General features: G+C 38.5%; 1 protein-coding gene across 6 annotated transcripts in view; it reads right to left on the bottom strand.

The window, feature by feature from the left end:
• EPB41L5 (erythrocyte membrane protein band 4.1 like 5) overlaps window positions 1-14,745 on the bottom strand; it is a 143,831-nt gene that overhangs the window by 24,441 nt on the left and 104,645 nt on the right. For 5 of the 6 annotated variants that reach the window (XM_058715531.1, XM_058715530.1, XM_058715526.1 and 2 more), the window contains exons 17-19: window positions 14,107-14,270; window positions 10,823-10,920; window positions 2,280-2,408 (exon numbers count right to left, since the gene is read on the bottom strand). In XM_058715531.1, coding sequence (XP_058571514.1) covers window positions 2,280-2,408; window positions 10,823-10,920; window positions 14,107-14,270 — 391 coding nt within the window. Of the gene's footprint in view, window positions 1-2,279; window positions 2,409-10,822; window positions 10,921-14,106; window positions 14,271-14,745 lie in introns of those variants that run through there. The other variant, XM_058715533.1, reaches the window with a different exon arrangement.

Here is a 14,745-nt window from a genome sequence, read left to right as displayed (position 1 = left end):
TTCCTAAAGTGCTTGTAACGTTTTATATTCTTACCAGCAACGTGCACTGCAGGAGTGCCATCACTGCTAACACAGGGATGGTCAGTTTTTAATACTGGCCATTTCAGTGAATGTGTTTTTCAGCACGCATGTGATGCTAGCTGTAGACTTTTTTCGTTGATACCCTTTATCAGGCTGAACAAGCTCCATTCTATTTCTAGTTTGTTGTAAGCATTTACCACGAATGGGTGTTGATTTCTGTGAAATGCCTTTTCCACATGAATTGAGACAATTTTCTTTACTTTTTAATATGGTCAACTACAGAGGTTTTTAAATTATAAACCGACTTTTTTCCTGAGATAAACCCTACTTGGTCTATTTTGTTAAGGATTTTTGAGTCTATGCACAAGAAGGGTATTAGTCTATAGTTTCTTTTCATATGAAATCTTTTGCTGGTTTTGGTATACCAGGGTAATACTAGTATCATTAAATGAGTTGGGAAGTGCTTCCTCCTCTTCTATTTTCTGAAAGAGTTTGTATGGAACAATTATTTCTTCAGTAGATTTCCCAAATGAAGGCATCTGGCCCTGGATTTTTCTTCATGGGGAAGTTTTTAACTGTAAAATAAAATCTTTTTATTTTAGGGCTATTGACTTTATTTTTCTCTTCTTCAAGTCAAGAAAAGTCCCAAAGTGGAAATATCATGTAAGGTAACAACAGTAACAACTACCGCCACTGCTAATACAACACATAGCTTCAATACTTGATCAAATGCTGTTTATGTGCCAGGCACTCACCATTCCATGTCCTCTACATTTGCTGTCCTTGTAACCCACCTTAAGGTAGGTACTACCATTATCTTTTCTTAAACACGATTGAACTGAGGCTTAGAGAAACTAACTTGCCAAATCACAACACTAGTATGTGGTAGACTAGAAAGGGATTCAAACTCAAGATGTCTGATTCCAGAGCCTGTATCATCATATTTCATATTTACTTTTATATACAAATATCATGCTTTATGTTTACACTAGGGGGAGAGGATAAATAACCAAAGCATGAACAATATTCCTCAAATCTTCTCAGGTTCTGTTCAAGGCTTGTGCCTGGGGACAGGATGGGTAAAGTGCATCTTCTCAACAAGATACTTTGAAATCCTAGTTGATAACATGACTTGGTGAGACGGGCCGCTGTCCTGATTTTAGTATGGAGGGTAAGTGTGAAAGTTAGGTAGCACCAAGGGAAAGCAGACTCTGACAGCATGAATGCCATAAACTTCATGGGGGCTGGTCCTTGAAGGCCTTGAAGGCTGTGAAGGGCATGGCATCCTTCACAGTGTCACAGCCAACTCCTTCACCTTGCAACTGTCACTACTGTGACATGCAACTTTACCAAACTGAAGTCAGATGGGTGGTGGGAAGTAGCAGACTGCTAAAGACCTGAAACCACAGACTTAGTATTGACAGGAATCTAAAAATCATTAGATTTTCTGGCTATAAAAATGGCAAAGATTAGGGACTCACTTCCACAGGAATTTGGAAGGGTTTCCTCCATCCAAGGGAAGGGAAGCAAAAATAATATAAAAACAGGGAGGGGGACAAAACATAAGAGACTCATAAATATGGAGAACAAACTGAGGGTTACTGGAGGGGTTGTGGGGAGGATGCGCTAAATGGGTAAGGGGCACTAAGGAATCTACTCCTGAAAACATTGTAGCACTATATGCTAATTTGGATGTAAATTATAAAAAAAAGAAAATTAAAATTAAAGGGAAAAAAAGGTTTTTTTTAAATTTTTTAAAAATTTATTTATTTATTTTGAGAGAGAGAGAGAGCAAGTGGGGAGGGGCAGGGAGAGGGGGAGAGGGAGACAGGGAGAGAGGGAGAATTCCACGCAGCAGGCTCTGAGCTGACAGCACAGAGCCTGATGTGGGCTCGAACTCACGAATGGTGAGATCATGACCTGAGCTGAAATCAAGAGTCAGATGCTTAATCGACTGAGCCACCCAGGTGCCCCTAACAAAAGTTTAAAAAAAAAAAAAAAAAAGTTCTTACACCCTAGAGGGTCTTTACTCTCAACTTTTTCTCCCATGACTGCCTCCTCTTAAACTAGCTTAGACTTAGACTTGGGAAGGCATTCTGCCATCCTGAGCCTGTTTCTGGGAACTACTCGCTGTCTGCAATCACTAGCTAGGTCACCCTTATTTAACACTCATGTACTTTATGTGTCTTCAGGGTTCTCAGCTGTAAGTCTCATTTATTTCCGCTTCATCAGGACTCTCCCCATTAAAGGCAGCTTACCTTATGCCCTGCTTCTACTTGAGCCTTCAAAATGTTACTCTTCAAGTCAGGAGGAACTCTCCTGGCATTCAATCCTGGGCTCTCAATGGCATTATTAAGACATTTCTCAGTCAACTTCACCACCTCCTCCTAGATATTAAAAATACACTGTAAGCAACTCTGACGGGCTATAGTTATACAGAAATAGGAAAGGGGCTGATGAAAGTTCATATTCAGACAACCAGGATATCACGTGTCTTAAGCCTTCCTATCCTATTCCAGGAATAGTCCCCTCCCACCATAAGCAGTTTCAAACTAAGACTCAATAGTCACAAACATGAAATACAAATTGGTAGAGATCTCTAGAAATCATCTAGCCCGACTTTCTGCCTTAATTCTACTGAAGAACTGACTACATCATCCAGGACAGATGCCTGAGTTAAATCACACATGGAGAACATGTGCCATTTGCTGTAATTAACTTCAACCGGATTTTAGGTTAGGCCCTACACAGGCTAATCCCTGTAATTCTGGAGCTGTCATCAGGCAGATGATTTTGCTTGGGATTATGTTATATAGCCACAGTCACTCTCAGGTACAGACTTATGAAAATGACAGAATAAGGCACAAGTCCAGTCAGTGAAGATCTTAATGAAAACATTATAAACAAACCATTATGAAAAGAAATAAATGGAAGGAAGCAAATTAAGAAGTTTAAATTATCTGTACTACAACTGATACCTTAAAATGAATGACTACAACAACAATTATCATTATTATTACGTGCTTGCTATTTAAGGCTGATCTAAACAACAGACTGACTCTAAACATTTTCTTAGTCTCACACATAGCTTCTGTTCTGTAAAACAGGCTAGCTGCCATGTATGGGATTATATACTACACCATTCTTTCAGATTTGAAAAGATTTAATTAACGTGCTTATTCTGATTTGGTGTTTCTCAGTGTGGTTTCCACACATCTGCCTCCAGGGGGGCCCCTAAAATCTGAATGTTTAACAAGCTCCTCTATGATTCTAACACACATGTAAGTCTGAGAATCACTATTCTGGACTAACTCTATGTCTGTAACTGCTTAGTGTTTGGAATGATTCCTATTAATTGCAGGAAGTTCCTTACATCCTTCTTCAATCACGACTAGTTCACACTGTATGATCCAGGAATCCCACTTCTGGGTATATATCCAAAGGAAACAAAATCACTATCTTGAGTAGGTATCTCCCTCCTGTGTTCACTGTAATATTATGCATAGTAGCCGAGATATGGAAACAACCTAAGCATCCATCGACGGATGAATGGAGTAAAAATGTGGTGAGTGTATGTACATATATGAAATATTATTTACGTTTAAAAACAAGGAAGTCTTAGCATAGCCAACATAGCCAATAATACTGTAGTAACTTTGTATGGTGACAGATAGTAACTACACTTATAGTGAGCATTTTATAATGCTTCTAATTGTAGAATCATTATGTTATACATTTGAAACTAATATAAAACTGCATGTCAACTATACTTCAGTTTTAAAAAAGCAGGAAATCTTGCCATTTGCAACAACATGCATTACGCTAAGTGAAACAAGTCAGAGAATGACAAATATTGCATGGTATTACTTACATGTGGACTCTAAACAAACAAAAAATCCAACTCAGAAACAGAGTAGAATGGTGGTTTTCAGGGGCTTGAGGGTAGGAAAATGGGTAAAGCTTGGTAAAAAGGTACAAACTTTCAGTTATAAAATGAATTAAATTCTGAGAATCTAATGTATAGCATGGTGACTATAGCTAATTATACTGTTCTGAATACTTGAAATTTGCTAATTAAGCACTGTCACCAAAACCCAAAACAAAACAAAAAGGTAAATACGTGAGGTGATGGATATATTTATTAATTCAGTTGTAGACATCATTTCACAATGTATATGTATATAAAATCATCACATTGTATTCCTTAAATATAATACAAATTCATTTGTCAACTATATCCTAATAGTAGGGAAAAATCATGGCTAATTCAAAATAGTTTGACATTTTCTTTTCAGAGTCAATTATGTTGCAGACTTGAGATTACTTGGTAATTATTGAAATTTGCAAGTTATAGGACTCTCAGAGCAACCTGCCTATATTACAAACAAAGACAAGAATTCAACACACATTTCACAAGTAAAAGTATAAACTGTCACCATCTCCCAATTTTTGCAAAAGTATAAAGGCTTTAAAATTGCCTATACTTCTACCTATCACTTCCTTCCCAGGAAAATAATCAGATGATTGAAGGTATTTATTTATAAGGCTGTTTGTCACAGCACTGATTATGACAGTGAAAGTTAGCAATAATCTAAATGTCCAACAGGGAACTGAGTAAACACAATGGTGACATGGGCATGCAATTTAACTACTGTCTGTAATAGGTCATTGATAAAGAAAGATGTTTACAATCGATTAGTTTTAAAAAGCAATTGTCCCTGCACTTTTATTTTAAAAAAATACATCATATTTAAATGTTTGGAAATTATTTATCTTAAAAACGTTAACTGTAGTTATCTCTTAGCAGTGAATAACGGAAGATTTAAAATTTCCTGCTTTTAAAAATCTGTATCTTCTATAATTATGATGTATGAGAACATTAAAAAATTACTGATATACAGTTGAGTGTAACAGCTTTAAAACACTTTCACTTTCTTTTATTATAGTACATAATTCCAGTGGCAACCAGTTACTATGCCACTGATAGTCCATCTTGGAAGGCCACAAGAAAAGCTCTCCACTCTCCCCCTATTTGCCTAAAAGCAGAACATAAACTTACAAAAGTATCCCTCCTCCCCACTCCACCAAGAAGGACAAAGATTAATCCCTGGGGACTTCAGACCCTTCTCAATGAAAAGCAAGGAATCAAATCTGCGTAACAACCTTACTCTTATTTATCAGACTTTTCCTTATAACTTTCTCATAACTGGCTTCCCCTGCATCTTTCAACTCTAGCTGAAGGTGGTATTCAAGCAGGAATTCTAAGCTGTCTCTGAGAGTTATTCATTTTTTCCTGGGTTAGGAAACTTGTTTTTCTCTTGTTACTCGGTCTTTTGTCACAGAGGTCTCAGCCAAGAACTCAAGAGGGTACGGGGAAAATTGTTTACCAATTATTGCCAAGCAGGAAATATTTGCCTTTGCATTCATAAAAAGTATAATTTCTACTTACTAATTACATGATATGTACCAGCTCACTGATTTCTGGAGAAGTATGGCCGTTGCACAGCTAATGTCTGAAGACTGCCTCCATTTCCAAAGGGAAGTTAGACTTATTCACATACCTTCTGTGTCCACTGCCCTGTGTCCAGGGCAGATGTAAAGAAAGTTAACTACTTGTAATCTGAGGGTTGATGGGGACGGGGGTTGGGAAGGTGGAAAAAATGCGAGATGGTCATTGAGGAAGGTACTTGCTGGGATGAGCAGTGGCTGTTGTATGTAAGTGATGAATCGTGGGAATCTACTCCTGAAGCTAAGACTACAGTGTATACACTATATGTTAGCTAATGGGACAATAGATTATTATAAGAAGGAAGGAAGGAAGGAAGGAAGGAAGGAAGGAAGGAAGGAAGGAAGGAAGGAAGGAAGGAAGGAAGGAAGGAGAGAAGAAAGAAAGAAAGAAAGAAAGAAAGAAAGAAAGAAAGAAAGAAAGAAAGAAAGAAAGAAAGAAAGAAAGAAAGAAAGAAAGAAAGAAAAAAAAAGAAAGAAAGGCAGGTAGGTAATGACTTGCAGAATCAAGTGAAATGGTGTCACTTATGTCAAGAATAAAAATGGAGATGATCAACATACGTACATGAAGGAAATCTGACAAGAATTTACAGTTCTAAAAAAAAAAAAAGAATTTACAGTTCTTCTCAGAAATCAGCAGAGAAAACCAGACAACTTCTAAATGCCAAGCTAGTTCACACCATCTCTGGACTTCCCTGTTCCCCTGAGTCAGCTATCCTGATCCAAATAAAACAGGACCACTAAGCAATCAATCAGCTGGGAGAAAAAAAAAACAAAACTTCTATATTTATCCCATAAACAATTCGTCTGTGTGAGCAACTCAGGACTCATTGCTCCTGCAGCCGTCAGGTCCCTGGCTTGCAGACTGAAACCTTAAAATAAACTCATTTTTCTGTTTTGTTTTATTCTGTGTGCCAAGTTTGGCTTTTGAGATAGTTCTTGGTTATACCTTTTTAAAGTCTGGATACAAGCAAATCAAAAGGGTAAAAATGACAGATTATTCCAAATCATATATGGTGGCAACCTGTTGCAGATTAAGTTCTTAACCATCAAGAGAAGAGGTCAGCAAAGTATAACTCACAGGTCAAATCTAGCCCACCACCTGCTTTTGTAAATAAAATTTACTGGAACACAGCCATGCTCATTCCTATGTGGTTGCTTTTGTGCTGCAATGCCAGAGTAGTTGTAACAGAGACAGTATGGTTGGCAAGACTAAAATACTTACTATCTGACCCTTCATGGAAATAGCCCACCAATTCCTAGCCAATAGAATACAGTTGTCATGCCCTACTTTTAATTCTTTTCCCAAAAGAGACCAGTTGCTAAAGGCCATGCATGTCTTTTTGTTTTTCTGATACTTTTCCTTCAATTTTTTTTTTTTTTTTATAATTTACATCCAAATTAGTTAGCATACAGTGCAACAGTGATTTCAGGAGTGGATTCCTTAGTGCCCCTTACCCATTTACCCCATCCTCCCTCCCACAACCCCTCCAATAACCCTCAGTTTGCTCTCCATGGGCCATGCATGTCTTAATTAGGCCACCTGTCCTCACTAATAAATGCAGTTTAACTTTTGTTACTTTAAGCATTTTTTTGGAAGATTTTATTTTTAAGTAATCTCTACACCTGACATGGGGCTCGAATTCACAACTCTGAGATCAAGAGTTGCACACTCCACCAACTGAGCCAGACAGGCACCCCTTTTTAAGCACTTTTTTTGCTGACTGAAGAACAAGAAAAAAATGATTTCTAAAATGAAATCTGGAGATAAAGAAAATCTTGGAATTGCCTCAGGTAATTAAGAGGAGGAACGTAACTTGAAAAATCTATAGATCTTGATCCAGCATAAGCCCTAAAGGACTTCAAACACATAGGTCAAGCACAGAAACTGTGAATAAATTTCTAAAAAGAGGAGGTACAAAAAAGAGGGAAGAACCCCAACAATGACACTTAATCACAGCATCTCAAGGTTGGACAGAATGATCAGTTCCTCCAACCACCAAAAGAGCCCATAATGTGGTTAATTTATCTTTGCCTGAGGAACTTCCCACATTGAAGAACGTGCTGCTTTCTTGGGAAATTACTGTTAGGAAATGATTCCTTCCTTCCTTCCTTCCTTCCTTCCTTCCTTCCTTCCTTCCTTCCTTCCTTCCTTCCTTCCTTCCTTCCTTCCTCTCTCTCTCTCTTTCTTTCCCTTCCTTCCTTTCTTTTTTGTTAGAGATTTTATTTTTAAGTAATTTCTACATCCAATGTGGGGCTTGAACTCACAACCCCAAGATCAAGAGTCACACACCCCACTGAATGAGCCAGCCAGGTACCCCAGAAAATGTTTCTCATATCAAGGTGACACCTGCACACCTCTTACATACTCGCTGACCTCAACTCTTCTTGGAGGCTATTAAAACAGGTTACACTAATGCCTCTTCCACATAATACCTCTTCAGATATCTAAAATGCCCTTCCTGGGGCACCTGATTGGTTCAGTCGGTTAAGCGTCCAACTTCAGCTCAGGTCATGATCCTGGTTTGTGAGTTCAAGCCTTGCATCAGGCTCTGTGCTGACAGCTCACAGCCTGGAGCCTGCTTCGGATCCTGTGTCTCCCTCTTTCTCTGTCCCCTGCTTACACTCTGTCTCTGTCTCTCAAAAATAAATAAACATTAAAAAAAATTAAAAAATAAATTTTTTTAAATGTTTATTTATTTTTGAGAGACAGAGTGCATATGGGGGAGGAATGCAGAGGGCAGAGAGAGAGGGAGACATAGAATCTGAAGCAGGTTCTAGGCTCTGAGCTGTCAGCACAGAGCCCGACGTAGGGCTCCAACTCACGAATCGAGAGATCATGACGTGAGCCAAAGTTGGATGCTCAACCGACTGAGCCTCCCAGGCGCCCCCGTCAAAAAAATTTTTTTAAATAAAATGCTATTTCCTGAGACTACTGATCCTTAGTTGTAACTCAGCTTCAAGAGCTTTCACCATTTAGTTCCTTCTCTTCTCAAACTGCTTTAGTTTCCTAAATCAGTTTTGAAGAGTGCTACCCAGAAATGACTATAATAATACTATGTTTGGACCTCCCTTTTTAAACCCTTTTGGTTAATATAACAGAGATGTTCTGCCAGTCACACTTCAAACCACATTTACATATTCCTAAAACATTTTTTTACACATGCTTGTGTTATATTCTACCTCTCTATCCTAATCCTGTATTTTCAGATTTATAACATATATTCTTATATATAGTGCATCATTCCAGCCTGTCAGTCTTCATGGATCCTGATATTGCCTTCCAAAAACTGTATTTCTTAGCTGTTTTCTTTCATCTTATTAGTTTATCTTACAGAAAGTAAACAATAAACACGTTTGTAGAACTGAATCAACAGTGTATCAGGATGTCAAGGGACTGCATCAATCCTGGGTAATGTAGGCCTCCCATGGCATAAGGTCCCTCTAAAATGGGTTCTCAAGACATGAGTTTGAAGTCAACTCTGCTGTCAGTAGTGCTAGTCTGAGCCTAACATTCTGTCACTGGCTTACAGCTTCTCAGTTCCACAATTCTTAGAGCTAATCATCCAAAATTGGTACTTTGCTTTACCCTAATGTATTTTATTTACAGGTTTTTCATTCTAAGATTACTTTAATTAGTAAAGCTTATATCAAGATTAATTTGCATTCCCTAAGAAAACGTGATCTACTGATGATAAAGGTAGAGAAATCACACTGGATTAAAAATGTATCATATATATAAAACAGGAATCAAACTTGTATATAGCACTCTAGTTATAAAGAGGTCTCTTATTTTTTTTTAATACAACACTGAGTTCTTTCTTGTTATTCCTGCCTGGCATTGATTAATCTCACTAAATATTAGCTATCATTTTTTCTAGCTATGTGAACCCCAGAATGTTCCTTTACGGCAGCCACTGTCCTTTACCTAACCTACTCTTACACTCCCTTTCCTATCCTGAACCCACACTCCTGTTCGTTCTTCAAGTCTTCAAGATTAATTTAACAGATTCTCTGCTTTGGAGGCTCAGTGATATTATAGTAAGACATGCAGGGAATTTTACAAAAGAAACACATTGCTATTCAGTGGATTTGCATGAACTCCCTTCCAGTGTAACAATCATTCCTCTTCTCCCACCCTATGCCCAGCAAGATTCACCATTCTCCTTCAGGTTCATTCTAGTCCTTCATTAAATTCTTCTCAAATTAATTCCTAACCCTCTAAAACTTTCATCTAGAGCTTTCAATTAACCCTCTGTCTCTGACCCTGCATTCCCCTACCTATAGAGATAGTAAAAACAATGGACGATATGAAAGCAAACAGATCAATATAATTGAAAAATACTGAGGGGTCAAGAAAATGAAAGCCTTTCTGGAATTTAATCAGCTTGTAAAAGACATTCCTAAGCAAAAACAGAAAAAGGAAAAAGAAAACCAAGTTGGATTCAAAAAGATAGCTTGAACAATGACAAGAAGAAAATCACTCTCTCTGTTCTACTGGTCTCTGAAGAAATTCCAGCTAGTTATCCAAGGATGAAAGAACACTACAAATCAGCTGGTCCCTTTTCCTCTTTAAAACCACAACAAAATTAATTCAACAGATCCTTGTTATCTGTTGTCTATATATGGAAAAAAGGGTGTCTCCAGATCATTATCTAAAATTTACTCTTCCATTTAGTAGGGACACCTAGTAGCTGACACAGTAAATTATTTTTACCTCATCTGATCTATTTTTAATTATCTCTATAAGTTATTTAAGAAAATTTTTAAATTACACTCAAACAATGAACTAAAGTTTAATATGTTAAATTGGGATGCACCCCCCACCTCACACCTAAAACTCCAAGGGCACAGGGTGGTAAAAGTTATGAAGGACAAAGCTGAAGCATCTCAAGTTCCATTCTCTTCCTTGTTTATAGGACAGAGCAGCTCCCATTTGAACAAATCCTTCTGTAATTTTGAAAGGCTTTCAACTGGTTCTTCAACTATAGCACAACCCATTGAATAGAATTAGAAAGAGGATGGGCTGAATCAAAAGAACAAGTTTAAAGCAACCACAACACTTTGCATGTGTGTTTAAAAACACTCAGGAGATGACTTTACAGTTCCTATCATGGCCCAAGTTTCTTCCTTTCCTCCAGAACATACATGAACTGTGCTTTTTAAAGAGATCTGTAAGAAGTCCACACACACACATTCCCCAGTGAAAGAAGAGAGAAAGCATCAGCTTTGGAAAGCAGGGATTTCCAGAAGGTCTGAAGATGTGTACAGGTATATGAGGGAGAAAGCTGAATACCTGGTTGTTGATGTTGACATCAACGCTGGGACGGGAGGACAGCAATAGACTGCTTTCCAACTCAAGGTGTCTGAGCTTCTCTGAGGCATCTTTTAATGCTGGGAAAAAATGGCAACATGGCCCCTTAGTCTGTCAATCTGTCACAGCTGTGTGAGATAATACACTTAAGTTTTTTTCCCCAATACCAGTCACCAAAAATTAAATGGAATAATCCAGATGACCACAGAATAAATACATTTTCTTTCTAGAACCAGGTAACTATTAATTTAAAAGTTAACCCAAACAGGGGCACCTGGGTAGCTCAGTCAGTTAAGCATCCAACTTTGGCTCAGGTCATGATCTTGTAGTTTGTGGGTTCAACCCCCGCCCTCATCGGGCTCTGTGATGACAGCTCAGAGTCTGGAGCCCACTTCAGATTCTGTGTCTCCTTCTCTCTCTGCCTCTCCCCCGCTCGTACTCTGTCTTAAAAATGAACATTAAAAAAAAAAAAAAAAAAGCATGTTGGGGAGCCTGGGTGGCTCTGTCGGTTAAGCATCCAACTTCGGCTCAGGTCATGATCTCATGGTTCGTGGGTTCGAGCCCCGTGTTAGGCTCTGTGCTAACAGCTCAGAGCCTGGAGCCTGCTTTAGATTCTGTGCCTCCCTCTCTCTCTGCCCCTCCCCCACTTGCACTCTGTCTCTCTCTGTCTCTCAAAAATGAATAAACGTTAAAAAAAAATTTTTTTTTAAAAAGTGTGGATAACTGAGTCCCAGTTGGCCTTTAAAAGTTAACCCAAACAGGAACATTGCCCTGTATCTACAGCACTCCTAGAAAGCCACTGGATATGGAATCTCAAGAGCATGTGCAGTTAAGAAGGCTTACCAGCCAAAATATCCGAAGAAAAGGCAGAGAACACCTGTGACACGATCCTTCCACAACCACAACCCAAGCTCCTCCTGCCGACCTCAGTACTTTGCCTTGCCACTTTCTTTCCTCAGCCCTGACTATACACTGCCTAAAACTACACTTTTATGAAGCAAACAGATGGAGGACATACATTTATTCATTGACTGATACAACATATTATGTATTGATAACACAGGTGCAATGCAGGAAAAGCCTTTTGTCTCTCTTATGTTCCACCTAGCTGCAAAACACATTACAAATAAAGTTCTCTAACCACTGAAAAGATAATATATTAAACACAATTCAGCTTTAAACGAACTCTATTTAAATTAGCCACTCTGTAATAATCTTATTTTGCAGGGACTAATCTGGTATGAGTTTGAATTTTCACACAGTCTCATGAAAAAGCAAGCTGTTGAATGCCTAGTAATTTTTTTTTTTTTAATTTTAACATTTACTTATTTTTGAGAGACAGAGAGAGGCAGAGCATGAGCAGGGGAGGGACAGAGAGACAGAGATACAGAATCTGAAGCAGGCTCCAGGCTCTGAGCTGTTTGTTAGCACAGAACCCAATGAGGGGCTTGAACTCAAGAACTGCAAGACCATGACCTGAGCTGAAGTCGGATGCTCAACCAACTAAGCCACCCAGGCACCCCATGCCCAGTAATTTCTATTTAATTAGGTAGAAGGGAGGGAAAAACTATGAAATCATTTTCTCCTCGTCAAAGGGATCTTATAAAGTGTCCATTCATTAACTCAGTGGATCCCTCCCAAGGCTACACATTAAAACCAGATAGGGAGCTTTTAAGGAATACTGATTCCCAGAGCTGATCCTAGTACGATGATAACAGAATTTCCAGAGATAGTTTTCCAGTACTGGCAGTTCTTAAAACTTTTCCAGTAATTTTAACGTACAAAATCACAAATTCAACACTGATCTTCCCCAAATCCTCCATTTTCGTTTATGTACTTTAATTGCCATCTCCTGGTTTTCTTAACGCTTCTTTATGCGATACTAAATTTTAAACATGATGATGTTGAGACCACAAATACTTTAGCTTATGCTGATAACTTAATACCCCCCAAAATTGGGTTCTGGGTTGGGGGGGGGGGGGTTCTGGCTGAAATAAAGCTTCTTGTGCTACTTCTGTTTGTCTGAGGAACATCCTAAAATTACAGGATGTTTTTAAAAAAGTTACCATGTATAGCTACTTACCTATGTGAATCAGGATTTTGATATTATAGCCAAAAGAAAATACAGAATAAATTGGATACCAAGATTATAAAACCTTAATTCCTAATATCAAAACACTCTATTTTCATTGAATGACTCTGAACACGTTATAAATGTGAACTCAGTAAAAGTCTTATTAATGAAACCCCCATGCTACACAAGAATTTCTTCTGTCACAACTTCAACATCATTTAAGCTCTGTTTGAATGCCTTTTGTAATGAGGGGCTCACTTCCTGTTAGGTATCTTAACTTTTTAAAAAGTTAAGCAGCACTCTTCCTGGATTATTTATTTTTGTGGGTCTGGAACAACAGTCCTCATTAATAACAAAATACTTCCTAGGAGCTAATGGAATGTCCGAACATCTATTAAATCCTGTGTTATAGGAAATCTTTAAGGAAATTTTCTCTTAATTTCCACTTAAGAAACAAAGTAAAAAAAGCAAGTTTGAAAACTCATGAATGCTTAGGGTCCCTGGGTGACTCAGTCGGTTAAGGTGCCGACTTCAGCTCAGGTCATGATCTCTCAGTTTACGAGTTCAAACCCTGCGTCAAGCTCTGTGCTGGCAGCTCAGAGTCTGGAGCCTGCTTTGGATTCTGTGTCTCCCTCTCTCTCTGTCCGCCTCCACCCCCCCCCCCCCACCTTGTGCTCTCTCTCCAAAAATAAATAAACATTAAAAAGAAAAAAGAAAATTCATGAATGTTTAATGACTTATAAATGACACAAATGTTTATTTTTTTTTTTAATGTTTTTATTTATTTTTGAGACAGAGAGAGGCAGAGCATGAGCAGGGGAGTGGCAGAGAGAGAGGGAGACACAGAATCCGAAGCAGGCTCCAGGCTCTGCACTGTCAGCACTGAGCCCGACGCGGGGCTTGAACTCACGGGCTGTGAGATCATGACCTGAGCCGAAGCTGGACGCTCAACCGACTGAGCCACCCAGGCGCCCCAAATGACACAAATGTTTAATTGTCCCAATTATGTAATCTTAACAATTTCAATGGACCCTTAAGCCAAAAACAGGCAAGAAGGCATAACTATTCTTCCTTAAATTTTAAAATTCAACTATTGCATAAAACATTCTTGAAGGAACTGATTTAAATAGCTCACTTCAAAGGGATGTAAAATAAAAAGTTGTCCTTGATGTTATACAGAACATTTACTTACTCCCACACTCCTCTTTAGGTTCCTCTAATCCAGTTTGCCCGGTGACTGTGTTAACTTCATCTGGCACTTGGGGTGTTTCCAGAGTGTCAGGTGCCCCAATTAGATCATCAATGGTTGTTTCCATTAAGTCTGGACTATCTAGCAAATCAATATTCAGAGGCAAGCTGTAAGGGTGAAAGAAAACTAACTTAGATCAAGAAATTTATCATGAATTTAAATACTAACAAAAATATCCTATGAAAACAAATCCATGTAAGAGTTCATATCCCAACTGATTTAGTCATCTGTCAAAACCTTTTGGGCAGACTTCTCTTCCAGCCAAAAATGGCATAAAAGGGACTAGATTTAGCACCCCCCCTCCCCATACCCCAAAATAACTGAAGGAGAAGAAAAGAAACTATTTTTAAGATATTTTGGCATCAGATAACACAGGCGATTTGGAAAACAAAGATGGTGAGCTCTATGACGGCCTTGAGAGAATTCCCATGCAGTGGTGCAGAGGTGAAATGAGACTGGGCATGGAGGACCTAAGCTGAGAAGATGAGGCTCACTCTGGGCTACAGGGCCTACTTCCACAGACTGTAAAACACATAATTCACAGGGTACTGAATACTCAGAAAGGTCTTGCCTCAGTAGTGG

Source organism: Neofelis nebulosa, chromosome 2, assembly GCF_028018385.1.
Source record: "Neofelis nebulosa isolate mNeoNeb1 chromosome 2, mNeoNeb1.pri, whole genome shotgun sequence".
NCBI lineage: Eukaryota > Metazoa > Chordata > Mammalia > Carnivora > Felidae > Neofelis > Neofelis nebulosa.
This window is presented reverse-complemented; position numbering and strand designations above follow the sequence as displayed.